Here is an 18,335-nt window from a genome sequence, read left to right as displayed (position 1 = left end):
CTTTCATCACCGTATATACCATGCATGCAACCAAATCCCTGAGAACAATGTGAAAGACATCAACAATAAAGGCTACATTACCATCAGACACCATTTCTGTAGATCTGCGAACCACCAGAGCGGATACGTATGGTATCCCTTCGCTGCATAACAAGCAATGCTCGGTTAAGAGCTTGTTCGCTGTAACCACGTCCGTCGACAAACTCACGGCGCAAAGTAGCCAAACTCGTAGACCAGCCGATGGGCAGACGGCGTTTGACTTCATCCTCAACTTTGGAAACTTCTTCCATGAGCTCTTTGCTGCCCTGGTTCTCGCCCTGAGTAACAGCATCCATGGTGGATGCCAGGAATAGTCGGATGGCCTCGTCAACGTGAGCTGTCGTTGCAATAGGTGATAGAGTAAGCTTGGCAAGGGACTCTGTAATACGGATAATAGCTTCTAATTGACGAACGGTGATGGGAATAGACGAGCGAGCGTTTGCGTCAAGCTCGGCGCGGTGAACTTGCTTGCGAATTGAGACAAAGTGGGACGACAGTTTGTCCGCTGCTTCTTCGGACAGTTGAGGAGCGCATCGCCTGTTTCGCTTGTTAGCATTGTTCTGGATTGTCAAAGCCAAGGTCACTCACGTTTTGCAATAGCTAATGTATCTCTTCATCTTCTCCAGGGGAATTTCTGCTTCGGTGTGTTCGTCCACTCCCTTGCCTCCCATGTGAATACCCATCACGTGGCGAGCAATTCGCTCATCTCGACCACGATCATGATCATCACGGACAATGAAAATCATGTCAAAACGGGACAAAATAGTTGTTTGGAAATCAATGTTCTCTCCGGGCGTCTTCAAGTCATCGTAGCGACCAAAAATCGGGTTGGCAGCTGCAAGGACAGATGTTCTCGAGTTGAGGATAGTGGTAATACCAGCTTTGGCAATCGAAATTGTTTGCTGCTCCATGGCTTCGTGGATAGCAACACGATCTTCGTCTCTCATCTTGTCGAACTCATCAATGCAAACGACACCACCATCTGCCAAGACCATTGCACCTCCCTCCAAGTAGAACTCGCGAGTATTAGCATCACGTTGGACTGAGGCCGTAAGACCGGCAGCTGATGAACCCTTTCCTGAAGTGTAAATGGCGATAGGTGACACTTTCTCGACAAACTTCAAAAGCTGTGACTTGGCTGTACCGGGGTCACCGAGCATGAGCACATTAATATCTCCACGAAGTTTGATACCATCTGGTAAGATTTTCTTAGAACCGCCCATAAGTAAACACGCAATAGCTTTCTTGATATCCAGGTTGCCATAAATCGATGGGGCAATGCTTCGAGCAAATACCTCATACAAGTCAGGACGACGGCTCATTTCCAAGAACTCTTGCTCTTCTTCCTCTGTAAAGGTAGCGGCTCCCTTGGAAGTATGATCGATATCACTGCTGATTCCCACAGCGCGCAAGTACGGGTTTCGGAGAGCCACTGCGGCGGCTTTTGCACCACCCTTGGACTGATAAATCGAAAAGATACCCATGACCGTGCAACGTGATCCTGGTACAACTCGGTTTGCGAGATATCGGTCTGCAGATATAAGGACATGGCGGGGCAGCTCTCCTACAGGCACCTGGTCTGGTGCTTCCTGAAGCTTGATGACTTGCTGGTCAACGAACTGGCATTTTTCATGCACAATTACATATGAGTCCAAGGGGCAGGGCTCGCTTTGCTGCTTCGTAGTATCGTCTTTGCGGCCACATCGCCTTGGTAGTGTCAAACCAGCAAATCCACTGTCCACACTGATATTTTCTTGATGTTCGCAATTTTTACACCGAATGTTGACGACGGTCGCTTTGGATGATATTGTTGACGCCCCGATCACGATGCCTGGAATTCGCACAAGATGGGAAATATTTGTAGCGTTGAGGTCACGGATTGACGTATGTGTTGCACTTGAGTGGAGGAGCAGTTGGTGAGGAGGAAGTTCGATGTCTCTTTGGGATGGGTAGACGATTTGCTGTGTGCATTGTCTAAGTGCGGCCTCGAACTATACTCCATCGCCGATTAATATCTGTTTCAGCAAGCTCAGAATCGTGGCAGGTAACGTACCAAAGGAATTATGTCGGCGGGCTCCGTTGTAAGCTTATGAGCAAGCTCTTCATTATATGAAATCAAGTGTGCAATATCGACATCGCAGAAATATCGCTTGATCAAAACGTTCTGTCGCAGTTGATCTCTGCTCTCCTCAGTAAATGTGCCCATGTTTATTTGCTATAGTATCTGGCTCTTAACTCACCTGTAGATGAACGAATTGTCAAGCTGAAAGGCGAGGATGAACTCTCGTAACCGACCTCGGATAACTACTCTCGATTCATCTTCACCGTCTTGACTGGGAGCGAGAACGCTCAAGGTATAAGGGACGCGTCTATCCATCTCTGAGATGAATATTCTCAAAAAGAGCAACACAGATACAAGGCAGAAATAATAGATTGATTTAGATGTGTTGTGCGGGGATCAGAGCAAAATTGTTGTAGACAGTAGCAGATCAATAATTATCGGAAAGATCTTGAGCGGCAGAACGCGAACACGCGTTGCGCGTTTTTACGCGTTAAGTGGTTTTCGGCACATGACTATTGCTCGAATTCCACGGGCAACCCTAATCTACCCTAATCTAGGCTCGCATATCATCGCCTAATTTCCTAATCAGTCGTCGCTTTTTGATTCATATCGTTGTCTTTCCTCTCCTCTGGGGGTTACTGTTGCCTTGCTGTGATGTACGAATCAAACTGGCAATGAGCACAATTTTTAAAAGAATATATTGTTGAAATGGCACTTGAATTCTCATGATTGTAGGCGTATTCCTTGACTTTGTAGATGCATAAAAAATTAGGCAGTTTGTATACCTATGGGTGGAGCTTTCCGCTCTGTATGATGTCGGCGGGGTGGTTTCACTCCCTCGGGTTTCCACCGAATATGGGTATAGACTCACCTTTAATTTTCAAGTTTAGGGAGATCCAAAAAAAAATATATGAACTTACAGATAGCCTCCTGAAACTAATCACTTGTTTGTCGCAATATACTTGCAATATTTTACTGGTCTTTAAGCAAAATGGCACCTCTTATCCGAGTAATCGGTTCACTCAACGCGGACATGGTCTCAGTAACTCCCCACTTCCCTGAGGCAGGCGAGACGATCACAGCGACTTCATTTACGACGAGCGCAGGAGGCAAAGGTGCTAATCAAGCCGTGGCCTGTGGCCGATTGTCCCGATCAAAACCTACCGAGACGCAATCGTCGAATTCGAACAATCCAGTCAATGTTGAGATGGTCGGCGCAGTCGGTAGTCGTGACGCATATTTCCAATCGCTACTAGGACCGACGCTAGAGAAATCCGGACTAGATACATCGCGAATTAGGACGGTAGATCATTACACTGGTGTGGCGGTGATTGTGGTGGATTCGTCGGCTGGTGGTGAGAATCGCATCTTGTTCTCACCTGGAGCCAATTATACAGGCATGCAACCAATTTCAGAAGTCCTCGGCATGGGTCTAGCACCCCCAATTCCCGACGTCATTGTAATGCAGGGAGAAATACCAACTGAGACAACCATTTGTATTCTACGAGAGATAGCGAAATACAAGAAGAATCAGAGGGGAAAGGGACTAAATGGGATTGATGCGGGACCAGAAGTCATGTTCAACCCGGCCCCAGCACCACCTGGTGGCTTACCTGAGGATGTATATATGGCCATTGATCATCTGATCATGAACGAAACGGAGGCTGAATTAATGGCACCCAAGACCGAAGAACTGCTACGGGTTATTCCCAGTGCCAAGGGTGCAAGTCTACGAGAACAGATAGCGCAGTATTTCCACAAATTGGGGGTGACATACGTGGTGATCACGCTTGGAGCAAAGGGGGTTTGGTACAGTGCTTGCGACGCCGGCACAGCGATAGCTGCGGACAACGAAAGGCGGTTTACGAATGAGATTCCAGCCGCAAAAGTGTCCCAGGTTCTAGATACCACGGCAGCAGGCGATACGTTCATTGGCGGCTACGCAACACATATAGCTCGGTGGCGAGAACAGCGACGTGCACAAGGCAAGTCGAACAATGAGCTTGAGCAATACGAGAAGAAAGAACGGTATCAAACCGTGATGGACGAGGCTATGAAACGCGCGGGACGGGCATCTGCGCGTTGTGTGGAAAGGCAGGGTGCAATGGACAGCATTCCATGGGAGGATGAGATCTAGCTATGGAGAAAAGCGTTGGTTATGAATAGACAATATACATTAATTTTTAGGTTTATACAACCACGCAAGCGTGATATGCTCTTATCTAGTAGAAGGTAGCTCGCCACCTGCGGATGAGGTTCTAGTGTATATCGGTTGGTAGGCCTTCAACGCAGCATTCCATAGACAAACTCAAACAGACATAGGCGGTCGTTGAGCAGTAGCTTCTATGATGAAATCGCGATGGGAACGTGGCTCCTGTAGTCAATTCTCAAATACGAAAGTCGGAGACAGAATCGTTGGTGGTAGGAGAGCGGTTTACGGCCTATGGGCGCAAGCTGAGGTGCAGCATGCAGACTGGACATATCAGTTCATTCGGACATGGCCATATTGGTTCACCAAATCCGAGATGGATTGGCCTTGTCAAGACGCTAATCAATGGCACATTACCGTCAATAGTCAATTCAAAAGCAATCTGACTCGTATCTGCCACCTGAGATGCACGGCATTAGGGGGTGGACATTGCAAATGGACATTGCAAACTGTACCAGCAGACTTCCGACCAGCCAGTAAGACATTGCTGTAGGGAGGAACTCAATCGGGATATATTGTATTTAAAACAAGGCGTTTCAACGCGTTGAAAGAAGGTGTTAACTTACTTAACTAGCGTGTCAAGATGCAGATGTATCTTCCAGGACGTTGGTGGTAGAAAAGGTACTTGCCAAGGCGAACCAGACACGGGAGTGTACACTGTAACTAATAACTAGTTAACTAACTTAGTTAACTTGGTTATGGTAACATACCTTATGTAAGTTACCTATGTATGCCTTAGTTACGGAGTAGTTACGCGTCGAGACATTCACGCTAGTCTCACATAAACTTCCTCAAATTAGTTGGCTTGATCGATCATCAGGATCAGCAATTGTCAAGCATGAAAGAAACAGTGAAACTTCTCCGCTGTATCATCAATGCCCCTCGCAAAGCCTATCGATAAGTTTCGACTATCGAGCCATTGAATGCATTGTTCTTGTCCGGTTTGTATGTAGTAGTGTCGGAGACTATGTATGTAGTAAAATAAAATGCAATTGCTCTGCTATTCCAGGTTTCAGCACTGCGTATTTCAGTAACTGCGCCAGTCAACTAATCTACCATCGTCACGTCGCGTAATCATCCTGAGAGCAATAAGAAATGTGATTGCTTACAACAGGCTGAACAAATCAAGCAGAGCTGCGAGGGGCGCAATGTATGAGGTCCAATCGTAGGCGTCGTAGTCAGCGGCGCGCCTTACGTGAGGGACGCTTTAGTTGCCCTTAGTCTTCGAGCTTGTGCTGCATGGTTCGCGCTCTCTCCAGCCATACACAACGCGCCTTTTCATCGCTCGACTTTGCCATTGGCAGTCACGACAGCAGCAGCCCGCGAGGAATTGATCTCTTGTCCAGGTTTCTGCAGCTCAACTCTGTAGGAGTTATAACCACCACCCCGTGCTATGTATGCAGATACCATACCTTAATACCATACCTTACGGCATACAGCCTTGGCTCGGGCATTTTTGTGCGGAGATTGGCTGAGATCGCGGTCATTCTCGCGTATTGCTTACGGAATACTTACCAAGATACCGAATTCCGGCACGCGGTGAACTCCCACCAAGGAAGGCGCCTCCAGGCCTCATATACCAGGCTTCGCCCTTCGACTTATCTCGACTTCTCCTCCTCCTCCTTCGTCGCCTCCTACTCTTTTCCTGTCTCGGTACCGCTTCCTAAAAGAGACAAATATCATCTCACCGGTCGAGAATATCCGCACCGTAACAAAGGATTGTTTCCTTCACACTCTTTTAACATTATTTGTTGACATCAGGTACAACACCACGACAATCGATATCGCCGCCGCCCGAACATTATACAAAGGACGAGAAAGAACTGCTGGAGTTTATTGGTTAATATTTCGGACTCTAATTTGGAAAGAGTGCCCTGTATATCTTGCAATCTCCGTCTATCTCCAATTCAGCTGTATAAACCACCCAAGATTTCGCTTTCGCTATTCTTCTCTCTTTCCCAACACTCGATAGCTCAGGCTTGACAGCTCCTCTACTGAGAACTCTTAATCGTTCCAATTCTCCAGTACTCTCTACTCACCTCACCTCCAACGCCTCGACATCTCGATATCTCTTGCTACTCTTGACGAGATGTCTGCAGTTACCATGTCTGTTGCTCCGACGGTGCACCGCCAGAAGCTTGTCCCCATGGCACGCAGTCGCCTTCGTGTGCTTCAGGAGGCCAGGCGAAGTGTGCAAAACCTAGCCAATGGTAAGCTTCTAGAATACCCGCAACTCCCAAAAAGAAAGAAAGAGATGTGGATGCTGATATTGTCGTAGGACGTGTTCCATCTACCCCACTTAAACATACCATCTCTTGCGATTCGGATGGGGAGAACGCCAGTCCTTATACCAAGTCTGAGCCAACCAAGCGCAAGCGCTCTGCGGGAGATGACGGGCGGCTGTGTGAGTCTCCCAAGAGTCTCAAGGCCAGCCGCATGTCACTAGTCATAAAGACCGAAGACAAGAGTAATAAAACCTTCACATCGTCTGCAGTCAGCCAGGCATTAGGCAGACCAATCGGTCGAGACTCCCAGATCAAATCCAAGCCAAGCAGAGCGTTTGGCCGCCGCTCCCAACGCCTTTCTCCTATTGCGAAAGAGATAATTCGCAAGAATGTAGCCACTAGTAACGGGATTGAGCCTCGGAGAAAAGCTCAACCTGCGAGTTGGTCTTTTGAAATCCACGTCGACACTGAAGTCGAAGAGGCGACCAACTTGATGCAGCACTCTGCCGATCGCCTCGACATTAGTGATGATGAAGGAAAAGCTCGCTTCGACGAATGTGACAAGGAGAATATCCCACCACATGAACTTGGAATCGCCCTACCAGCTACCGCTCAGCCAGCTACCATGGCCTCGCGCAAAAATATGATGGCTGAGTCTCGCAGCCCTCTTGGTGAGCTGGATGCCTCGGATTACTATGGGCCAGGCCTTGGCAATCTGTCTTACGAGATCATCCAGGAGGATGAGTATGTCAAGAGAGCATCTGCACAGTCCAGCTACTCTCTCGTCTCAGCAGCGACACCAAGTGTCGCGTCTGTCCTCGACTCTGTCGTGTCGGCTGAAAAGGCTGGCGAAAGTTGTTTGGAAAAGTGAGCGGATCGGACCCTGACTGTTTTGGTGCTCATTTCAGCGCTTACCTTCAAATCCGCTTATCTTGTGGCTTTCTGCGGTGTTTTACGTCTTTGGGTTTTGTTTTAGCAACGGCGCTACGGATGGGAGGTTTATTGTGATGTTTCAAATACCCTGCGCGAATATTTCTTGATTTTGGCTGCTCCCGTTGTCTATCGCAGCTTTGATCCACCGCAACCTTGGTTGTACGTGTGGTGTTATATTACTTGTGGATATTGTCCTATCGACTATCGACTCTTTGGAGGTGGTTAGAATCCAGCCAGCAGGTACTTTTTCCTCGGCTACGGTGTTTCACATCTTCCTCGAGAAGTTGATACACATATTATTGCTGTCGGCCACTTCAGCTTGCGTTTGATTCTCTTTCCAGGTCAGAGTAGAGCGTCCGCAGCTCTTCTGTGGATTTCTTTGGCTAAAATCAACGACAATGGGTCTCTGAGCTAAATGCTTACTGGTTTTTCTTTGGAACGATTGGAGTATGGGTTTTGTTAATGTGGGTGTCATCATGCACTGTCTCTCCTATTATGCAATCTGTTGGGCTTCTAAAATTTGATTCTTTTCTGGCTGGCGTTTTTCTTGATTGCGTATATTGTTTTGGATATTATGGGAAACGAGGGTACGAAAGTTTGGTATGGATATGATATGTTACGTGCGACCTCGATTTTGTCCGCTGCTTGCTTGCCATGTATGTAGTGCTAGTATGGGTAGTGTTGACAATAGAGGCAATTAATAAGTTTATTCATCATCCAAGGTCCCTAGACAGGTAGATGCTGCGATTGACTTGAACTCTCATAATTGTCTAGATCAGTCATTGCGCCCATCAACATCCATATCATCAGGCTCCTCTTCATTCTCCTCTTCCTCCTCTTCCCCCTCCTCCTCCTCAATAACCCTCCTCGTCGCCTCCCTCTCCTCCTCATCTTCCGCCTCCGCCGACGTGATCGTGCTCGCAGTGGTAGTAGCAGCCGTCGTCCTCGCTGACCCAACCCCCAACATCCTCCAGCTAATAGCCCCCTTAATTGTCGCCCTCACCTCCGTCGCAAGCATCGTTTCTCTCGGCGTCGCCTTTTCCGCATCCAAATGAAATCTCTCTAACTTCAATCCGTCTACTTCGGTAATATGGTCCGGGAATCCGAGCAGACACTCATATTCTGCATCACTAGGCTCACGATGTTCCTGAGACAACGCGTGGATCTTTTGACGCATAATCACTTTTGCCTTTGCGAGGGTGCCGCTGCCGTACCAGCCGTCGCTGAAGATTTCGCATTCACTCCGCAAGAAGGTTTTGTTATCTGCGTTGGGAGGGTAGAGGATTCGTTTTAGGATTGGGTCTACGATGTCGCAGACCATCCAGATTTTGCCGTCCAGAGCGAGGGGCGCTTTACCGGTCCAGAGGTGACTGGTCGGATTTTCGTTGCGAGTTACTGTAGGGATTGAACTGATGTCGAGACCACTGAAGTTACGTGAACTGTTTGACGATGGTGGTTGTTGCTTGGCACTCCCACCGCCGTCACGGCCTACTTCTGGCTCGCGCCGCCCGATTACACGAAAGACAAACGTTTGGTACTTGCGAGATTCAACGTCCTTGCGTGGATCATGGCCCAGTTTCACGATTGCGTCACGCCATGGTCCCGAGCGAAATATGTATCCCACGTAACTGATTGCATATTTCAGGACGTATCGTTGGTCTTTACCTGGTATGGCATTAAGTAGGGCGCGACGAGTCCATGCCAATCGTTCTTTGAAGAGTTCCTGGACGGTAGCAATGACGCTTTGGAGCTCGGGGTCGAGACTCGAAATCGGTGGGATTCCTTCACGTGGTTCAGATGGTACTTCGGGAATATCGCACGTCACAAGATGGGTGAAAACTTTGTTTGGCATCTGAGTATTGACAGCCGTAATGTTGCCGGATGTGTCTTGAGACAGTTTCACTGTTGGGTTTTGACGGTAGGTGTATTGGAAGGGTATGAATGTTTTGGTCAAGGCAGGTGGGGGGATTAGATCAACATTTTTCGTCTCTCCTTTGCTCATGGAAATGTCGAATTTCCTCATCTTCTCGTCTGTAGCAGTAAATTAGTTCGTATCACTTTCATGGTAGGTGAGAGAAGAACTCACAGTCAGAAGAGAGAATCGTCTCTCGAAATCTCCGTACAAACGGGCTGGCCGATGTAGAATACACATAATCAGGAATTTTCCGAAAATTGTGCGTCCTAATAACTGTGCCTATAGCTTCAACAGAGTACTTCTGGGCATTATCCATCAAACTCCGTTGCCGAAATGCAGCGCTCCGTCGCTCCTTTTCGATCTCTTCGGGCGTGCCGGAATGACTGTCCGTGAAGGGTTCGTCACTGCCTCGTTTTCGTTTCCTCCCTGTCCATTTAGGAACAGTGACTTTGAGAAGGATGTTGTTTGTCTGCCTATTGAATGAATCCATAGTGTTTGCCATGGGGTCCTCTGGGCGCAAGCAAAGCTGAACTTTGCTGCTTGGTTTGGATGGGTCCAGTATCTATGCCAAATGTTAGTGACGACTTTTTAAGCATCAATGTCAAACTTGCCTTGGAGATACCAGCATCTCCCTGCAGCGTCTTGATTGCTCTGTCGACATTTTGGACAATGCCGGGATGTTCCACGGCTACAATGCGACGCGTCGGTAATCGATACCAGGGCGCATACTGGGGCTGATTTTGATTCTCGGCCATGCTGGGATATTGGGTCTTCGGTTGCTACTTAGGTACCATGGGATGTGAAGATGTTGCTCAGGGAGGTAAGTCGACGGGTGACAGGTAGCCTTTTTTTTTTCAAGTTGGTGATGGGTTGAGGAGGAACATTGAAGACCACGGCCTGTGATATGCATAAATATATATCTTCAGATACCGCTCCGCTTCAATACTCCAACATTGAAGTTCCACGTTACCTAAAAGCCACTTCCTGTCGTGTACTTAAGAGCCTTTGATACGGTCGTCGATGCAAATACACTATAGTTGGCGAAAAACCGACAGAGACCTCCGCATGTCATCGAACCACGATGAAATCGATGTCTCTTTTGCCTGCAGTTTCTTGATAGATATACGGAATATTGTTATCCCGGCCAGAACATACCTATGGAGTACGGTACCCTTTAAGGACTCATTTCGATGTCAGTCAACTGAGTTACACAGTTGATAAGACCGTTAGTCGCTATTTTTCAAACGATAAACCGAGAAAAGATTCAACTCATTACCAATTACTACATGTTCTCTGTCGACTTGACGTCTACACTCTACGGTCTGCCAACCGAATCAAAAGTGGGCTGTTGCGGGTTGATAGCTCTAGCAAAGCAGCGGTCACTGGCTGGCTGACCCCTTTTTCTGACCCGAGAAAAACATCGACCAAGTGCTCCCATTGGCGCTTATTCCCCTCTTCTTCAGTATGCAATGATGCATTGTATAAAACATAAATCGGTTGTCAAGCTGGGGTTGTTTTTATCAATCAATCTAAGTTGTTGCGACCAAGTGTATGGTGGGATCCTTCTTGTGTCTTCTAACCTAGACAATGGAGAGCAAGCGGCAATGCCACCGAGACAAAACCACAGCTTACAACCAGTATCTAAATTGTTGGTGAATGGCGATAAATTACTACGTATTATCGTTTGTCGTAGCCCAACTTCTAAATTTACTAGAAGTGCCGTAAAGAAGGAGCACTGACAGCAAGCTCAGTGGTCACTGGCCCATCCCCCGCTCACTCTCATTAAGAAAGCCGGCTAAGCGACACTGGGACAGCCGTCAACCAGCCTCCACCGCCCTGACTGACCTTAAACATTCAACATTCATATCAACATTGACAAGCTACACTGAATGTTTCCTCATTGTCTGTCTATTTCCTAACAAAGTCCCAGTCTCAGGTACGTTTTGCTCTTCAGGCAAACCCTCCATCCATCGAGAACCGCCCCTGTTTACCTGCTCGGGGCCAGGTGAGGCGATTGTTTAGCGTGTCGCAACATCGACTACCTAACACCCCAACTACGTGCAACAATCAATTACTCCCCGTCTGTCTTCTTTCACTACCATCAACACCTTCCGCTCGAGTCTTCACATGGGTCTTATCGTCCTGATCAGACGTCTCGTCTAGACGAGAATACTATCATAATTGTTGTTGACAAGCCAGAAACAGAGTCGCCATCGTCAATCGTCCGCGTTTATTGTCGCTCTCCCGTTGCCGGTCCCCCTCCCTCGTGCCTCTGATTTGCATATCGGAGAGCCGTTGTGGAAATACACACATCACACACACCAGTGATAAGAAGTGCGATCGAGATCAACCCGTCAATATGAAGGGCTTTAGACAGAGAGTGGTGAGTATAATTCAACCAAACCGTCGAGTGTCCTGCCTGCCCAGGCAGAGTGATCAATCTCAATGTCCATAAGAAAACGCTAACAGTTGTAGCATGAACAGCTGTCGCGGGCGAAGGACTCCAACAAGTCATCGAAGAAGCGAGACTCAAATAATACATTGAATGCTGGACTGAGCGCTACCCACCATGCCCAATCGGCCAGCCCCAACCACGTAACCCCTACTTCTTCTACAACATCTCTAAACGAAACGAGGAATACGAAACCCGACAATGCATCCCCAGCCGCGGCTAATTCGCCAGCAGGCCACCAGAATAACCAAGGCGCTGTTGCTGCAGCTGGCGTGGGACAGCATTTCGTGCCTAATACGCAGGTAATGGGTAATCTCGGTGGCCAGCCAGCGAATATTCCTGGAACGCCTACAAGACAAGGACAACAACCCATTACCCCTAGTGTCGTGATCAGTCCTAGCGCTCCGGTTAGTATTCAATTTGTTTCAGTCAGAACGACTGATATACCGGCCTCAAGTTCGACCGCTGACTTCCCGTATATAGCATGTTCCTCCTCCTGGAGCTGCCGAAACCATGCCTGGTGACCTCGCGCCCCCGAAGAAATCCCACGTCTTTGACAGACTACATTCAACACCGAAAGATATTTCCGAGGGCATCAGGACACCCAAGCGCCAGCATTCGTCTCGATTTGATATCTCCGACCAACGCCAGCGAGAACTGGAAAAGTTACCCGGCTTCCATGAAGTCCCCCCAAACCGCCGCCAGGACCTGTTCATGCAGAAGATTGATCAGTGTAACATCATATTCGATTTCAATGATCCGACTGCCGATATGAAGTCTAAAGAGATCAAGAGGCTGGCATTGCACGAACTGCTCGATTATGTTGCAAACAACCGTTCGGTCATCACAGAGCCCATGTACCCTCGTGTGGTCGATATGTTCGCCAAGAACCTTTTCCGACCCATTCCACCACCAGTGACTCCGCAGGGAGAGGCATATGATCCCGAAGAAGACGAGCCTGTTTTGGAGGTGGCTTGGCCTCACATTCAAGTCGTCTACGAATTCTTCCTGCGCTTCATCGAGAGCCAAGATTTCAATACGAACATTGCGAAGCAATATATTGATCACCAATTTGTTCTCCAGGTTAGAAGACCCGCTATAAAGCCTCCACTTTCGCGTCGTCGAAGACTATGCTGACGTATGAGATTACAGTTGCTTGAATTATTTGATTCTGAAGACCCGCGCGAGCGCGATTTTCTCAAGACGACATTGCATCGTATCTACGGAAAGTTCCTCAACTTGCGCTCATATATCCGACGCTCAATAAACAACGTCTTCTTTCAGTTCACATACGAAACCGAGCGTTTCAATGGTATTGCAGAGCTGTTAGAGATTCTAGGATCCATTATCAATGGATTTGCTTTGCCGTTGAAGGAAGAGCACAAGCTTTTCTTGACCCGAGTGTTGATTCCAATGCATAAACCGAAAGGACTCAGCATGTACCACCCACAACTCGCATATTGCATTGTTCAGTTCCTTGAGAAGGACTCGGTGCTCACAGAAGATGTTGTTATGGGTTTACTTCGCTACTGGCCTAAAGTGAACAGTACCAAAGAGGTGATGTTCTTGAACGAGGTCGAAGACATTTTCGAGGTCATGGATCCGACAGAATTTGCCAAGGTCCAAGGACCACTTTTCACTCAGTTGGCCAAGTCGGTTGCCAGCCCTCACTTCCAGGTGCGCTTCATTGTATACGGTTCTTATGTGCTATCACACTAACTTTGGCTTAGGTTGCCGAGCGGGCTTTATATTTTTGGAATAATGAATATTTCTGCAACTTGGTTAGCGACAATGTCGAGACTATCCTGCCCATCATGTTTGCGCCGTTGTATGAAAACTCCAAGGGCCATTGGAATAGGTATGCTCTTGATGTGTTTCAGTCTTATTACTTCTTCTAATCTATCTTGTCTAGAACGATCCATAGCATGGTGTACAATGCCATGAAGCTTTTCATGGAGATCAACCCCCAGCTCTTTGACGAGTGTTCACAGGAATATAACGAACATCAGAGTGGAGCCGATGAGCGAGAACAAGCTCGTCGTCGAAGATGGGAGGTACTTGCCGAAAAAGCCGAGAAACGAAAACAAGGCCTATTAACAGACCCAACATCATCGACAACCTCGATCCCTACATCCAAAGTTGATGATATCGATCCAGTCACCCAAGACAGCCAGAAGCGCTTGAACGCCCTTAAACTTGATGAGACAACTACAGTTAAAGAGAGAACCGCAACTTCGGTTAGTTAACTTCCAAACCTTTGCTGTTGCATGGAAAAGAGACATTCATTCCATTGTCTTACACCGGCCTTCTTTTCACCCTTGATTTTGCGTCTCTTTCTCATGCTAAGATTTTACCTTCTGTGTTTTTGTAGCCATCCTGATTCTAACTGTGAACAACGGTGTGTTCCAGAGACATGTCCGCAGACGACGCAGTGGAAGTGGCAGTAGTGTGAGGATGCGACGAAGTTCGATCGGGAGTGCTTCTGGCTCTCCGGCAACGGTTGTACTGTCTCGGAGTAACTCGAATCGACAATAATGTGTCGATGTATTGACCCTCTCCCTTCTTTTTTGTGCTATAAGCATGTGTCCGCCCGCGCGTTGCAAATATCATAGCGGCAGCGTATATTTGTGGTGCCGATACGATCATCCGCATGTTTTCATTTGTTCTTGGTCCCTTTTCTCCTTTTCACGATAACGTTGGCACCCCTGACTGTTCCTACACCTTCGGTTTACATTTTCTTCCCTTCACAACTTTTTTCATGTATATGGTTTAACCTATTCTTTTGCCGTCTATTTGTTATGTCCAACCCAACAGGAGATTTTTCAAGACAAGATCAAGCGCGGATCACTGGAGCATACTTGAGCACGCACCAGCCTCCCCAAGTTTGAAATTCGACTCTTTTTCTAGACAGTGCTGTTTTCGGGTAGGAAAATGGGTGCAATGGCGTTTCTTCTCCTTTCTCTGCGTTCATGGTACTAGAATACTGATGGATGCTGTTTTCTTTTTTCTGTTTCTTTCTCCCTGGCCTTTTGTCTGGTTCTTTTTTGGGTACCTCGTTCATAATCGTTTAGAACACACGAGCGTGTCGTGTAAGATCGACATTTTTGTATGTCCCACTATAATTGAAGGTACAACAACTATTAGCTCGTGGAAGAAAAATATCTTCCTGTATATCGTTTCGAAGATCGCTCAAAGACTGTTATCAGTTATGTTTGTTTGAATCAAGGGGTTAGGGTTAGACGCAATTTGGCGGGACCGGCGAAATAATTATCCTCCTCCGGTGACAGGTAGGCGGTGACATAACGTAGCGTAGGCCACTCCATTCAATCAGCATCACCAACATTAAAGCTTTATTCATGCCACATCTCCTTTTTTCAGTAGCTTCTATTTACTGATATACCGAAATTTCTGTTGTCGAGACGATCAGCGTTACAAACCACGTTTGAGCATAAGGCTACCCCCCAGACTTCTGAGACAGTACCCGCCAGCACTAAATAAGCGGAAGGATAGTTGAGCTACACCTTCTCGGAGCTTCATCTCTTGCTCCCACCAACTCGCAACCGCCAAAATGTTTAATCGAAATAATATCCCATTCACATCGAGGCAACCTCCACCGGATCCGCGCCGGGGTGGTTACGATACTCCCATGTCTGATGGTGGTATGTCCCCCAGCAGGGGAGGCTACGGAGCTCCCCCGCCACAACATAGAGGACCACCACCACCAAGTGGGAGAAGGCCAGTCAATGATGGTGCAACTTGGACATTACGCTCGGAGAAGAGCCCGAATACTCAGTACACATATGGAAATTTGTAAGAAGATTCTTACGACGCAACTGTACGAAATGGTAATATACTGATTACTTTTGACTTTTAGGGTCGCTGTTTCAACTGCCGATTTTCCTCCTTCAGCTTTCGGGCAAGAGTTTTATGTCCTCATAAACGACCTTTATGTTCTATCTGCGCGCCCACTTGATGGCTTTCAACCCGGATACATTGGCTTTGCGGAGAGACAACGAATGTGGGCTAGGATTGCCGTGACGGATTCTGTGAGAGTACAGATCTATGACCCTTTCCGACAAGAGAGGAAGGCATATCTTGGTTCCGCCGATGTCGAAGTAGGCTTCGCCGGAAAGACCAGGACAGAGGAACCATATGATCAAAATGAGCTGGCGCATGCTGTTATTGAGGTGGGTTCAATCAGCTCCTTACTGAAGCTGGAGATGTATATGTCGCTAACTTGAAGGCAGAAATTCAAAAACCAGATTTTGGCACCGGGCCAGAAAGTGTTGATGGATCACCGAGGAATTCCTCTTTCGCTGACCATCAAGACCGTCGAGCTGGTTGATTTGATGTCTGAAAAGCAACCCCAACAACCGACCGAGGGCGTCGCGACTGATCCAACAGCTCGAGGCATTCTCACTCCTCATACAGTATTCAACTTTTACAAAGATGCAAAGAGCGGGCTTAACTTAAAAGCATCTGATCGCAGACCTGCCGCCAATTCTATTATTCGACCTGATTTCAAGTTCGAGAATATGGGTATTGGCGGTTTGGATTCCGAGTTCAGTACCATCTTCCGTCGTGCTTTTGCGTCGCGAATCTTCCCTCCCGGTTTGATCGACAAATTGGGTATTCAGCATGTCAAGGGTATCCTTTTGTATGGACCACCTGGAACAGGAAAGACATTGATCGCACGACAAATCGGTAAAATGTTGAATGCCAGAGAACCGAAGATCATCAACGGCCCCGAAGTGCTTAATAAATATGTCGGTCAGTCCGAGGAGAATATTCGGAAAATGTTTGCCGATGCAGAGAAAGAATATAAAGAAAAAGGAGAAGAGAGTGCGCTACACATTATCATCTTTGACGAACTCGATGCCGTCTGCAAACAGCGTGGTAGTGGAGCTGGTGGTGGTACCGGTGTTGGTGATAGTGTTGTTAACCAACTGCTATCCAAGCTTGATGGTGTGGAACAACTCAATAACATTCTCTTGATTGGTATGACAAACAGAAAGGACATGATTGATGACGCGTTGCTACGTCCCGGTCGTTTGGAAGTACACATGGAAATTAGTCTGCCAGATGAGAAAGGTCGTGCTCAAATTCTGAAGATTCATACTCAGAAGATGAAGGAGAACAACGTGATGGAACCTGATGTCGATTTGCTGGAACTCGCCCAGTTGACAAAGAACTACTCCGGTGCTGAGATTTCAGGTTTAGTTAAGGCTGCAACATCATTTGCTTTCAACAGACACGTCAAGCCTGACACTATGGCCGGTATCAAGGATGATGTTGCTAATCTGAAAGTCAGACGAGACGACTTTATCAATGCTCTTGACGAAGTCAAACCGGCGTTTGGTGTCGCAGAAGAACAGCTTGAAGACTGTATTCAGCAAGGCATCATTCACTTTTCTGACAGGATCAAGGATATCCTCAATGAGGGAAATTTGTTCGTAAAACAGGTTGGTCAAGATGGTGGAACTCCTCTGTTCTCGGTCTTGTTCCATGGCCCTCCCGCTAGTGGCAAAACTGCACTCGCGGCACGCATAGGGATGGACTCAGGTTATCCTTTCGTTCGCCTGATTAGCCCGGAAGACATGGTTGGCATGACTGAATCGGCAAAGGTTCAGCATATCACCAAGATTTTCTCAGACGCTTATAAGAGTCGTACCAGCATTGTGGTTGTGGATAACATCGAGCGACTCATTGAATGGGTACCGATTGGCGCTCGGTTCAGTAATGCTGTACTCCAGACTCTGATGGTACACATGAGGAAGGCTCCTGCGAACGGACGCCGGCTTTTGATTCTCGCAACCACGACGGAACGTCGTCTTCTCAAAGACCTAGACATGTACAGCTCCTTCAACGCCGACATCGAAGTTCCCACAGTGAATACCTACGAGGAACTGCGACACATTCTCGAAGGATCGCAAACCTTCACACCTCAAGAGATTGAGGGCATCCTTGGAGGTATCTACAGCATTGATGATGACAAGAAGATCGGAGTGGGAATCAAGAAGATCTTGTTGGGCATTGAGACAGCCAAACAGGACATTGACAAAGCAGGACGGTTTGTGAATGTGATTAATCGGTTGATAGACCAGGATAGAGGGCCTGCTTTTTCATGATCCTAGTGAGCTAGTGTACATATTTCCTTTCTTAGGAAACACAATGATTGGCAGTCATACTACATATCCTACTGTAAACTATAACAAGATCTGGGCGTTCTTCAGAACAATAGAACACAATCCGGGCGTCCTACAAATTTCAGGCCATGCTGATTGGGCAGTGGCTGGATTCCCCGTGAACAGGCACAAACCACGGAACAACCTTTATTCCGCAAAATTACCGAAACAGGCTTAGCGTGGATGTATAGGGTCTTGACGATGCCCGCGCTTTTGATAGCAAGCGTGAACAGCCTAGTCAAAGTCGCGCGCAGAGAGTGCCTGTCAGGCTGTCTATCAACTCAATTTCTATCTGCTACACCACAACCCCCCCAT

General features: G+C 47.5%; 6 protein-coding genes across 6 annotated transcripts; 4 read left to right on the top strand and 2 right to left on the bottom strand.

The window, feature by feature from the left end:
* Positions 1–83: 83 nt before the first annotated feature.
* Positions 84–2,416, bottom strand: EYB26_004146 (uncharacterized protein; the record flags this gene model as incomplete). The annotated part of the gene is made up of 4 exons (XM_054263440.1): positions 84–576; positions 628–2,030; positions 2,093–2,219; positions 2,280–2,416. The coding sequence occupies 4 exons, from the start codon at positions 2,414–2,416 to the stop codon at positions 84–86; spliced, it is 2,160 nt and encodes a 719-aa protein (XP_054119415.1).
* Positions 2,417–3,092: 676 nt separating this feature from the next.
* Positions 3,093–4,238, top strand: EYB26_004145 (uncharacterized protein; the record flags this gene model as incomplete). Its single annotated transcript, XM_054263439.1, has 1 exon — positions 3,093–4,238. One exon carries the CDS (start codon positions 3,093–3,095, stop codon positions 4,236–4,238), a length of 1,146 nt encoding a protein of 381 aa, XP_054119414.1.
* A 2,176-nt stretch (positions 4,239–6,414) lies between these two features.
* EYB26_004144 (uncharacterized protein) lies at positions 6,415–7,406 on the top strand (the record flags this gene model as incomplete). Its single annotated transcript, XM_054263438.1, has 2 exons — positions 6,415–6,520; positions 6,589–7,406. The coding sequence occupies 2 exons, from the start codon at positions 6,415–6,417 to the stop codon at positions 7,404–7,406; spliced, it is 924 nt and encodes a 307-aa protein (XP_054119413.1).
* An 837-nt stretch (positions 7,407–8,243) lies between these two features.
* Positions 8,244–10,138, bottom strand: EYB26_004143 (uncharacterized protein; the record flags this gene model as incomplete). Its single annotated transcript, XM_054263437.1, has 3 exons — positions 8,244–9,499; positions 9,555–9,945; positions 9,995–10,138. 3 exons carry the CDS (start codon positions 10,136–10,138, stop codon positions 8,244–8,246), a joined length of 1,791 nt encoding a protein of 596 aa, XP_054119412.1.
* Positions 10,139–11,742: 1,604 nt separating this feature from the next.
* On the top strand, positions 11,743–14,370 carry EYB26_004142 (uncharacterized protein; the record flags this gene model as incomplete). Its single annotated transcript, XM_054263436.1, has 7 exons — positions 11,743–11,766; positions 11,859–12,242; positions 12,319–12,918; positions 12,988–13,512; positions 13,566–13,693; positions 13,748–14,072; positions 14,245–14,370. 7 exons carry the CDS (start codon positions 11,743–11,745, stop codon positions 14,368–14,370), a joined length of 2,112 nt encoding a protein of 703 aa, XP_054119411.1.
* Positions 14,371–15,403: 1,033 nt separating this feature from the next.
* On the top strand, positions 15,404–17,963 carry EYB26_004141 (uncharacterized protein; the record flags this gene model as incomplete). Its single annotated transcript, XM_054263435.1, has 3 exons — positions 15,404–15,645; positions 15,710–16,022; positions 16,083–17,963. The coding sequence occupies 3 exons, from the start codon at positions 15,404–15,406 to the stop codon at positions 17,961–17,963; spliced, it is 2,436 nt and encodes an 811-aa protein (XP_054119410.1).
* Between the last annotated feature and the right edge of the window lie 372 nt (positions 17,964–18,335).

Source organism: Talaromyces marneffei, chromosome 3, assembly GCF_009556855.1.
Source record: "Talaromyces marneffei chromosome 3, complete sequence".
Taxonomy (NCBI): Eukaryota; Fungi; Ascomycota; class Eurotiomycetes; order Eurotiales; family Trichocomaceae; genus Talaromyces; species Talaromyces marneffei.
The sequence above is the reverse complement of the archived record's forward strand: the minus strand, read 5'-3'. Positions and strand labels throughout refer to the sequence as shown.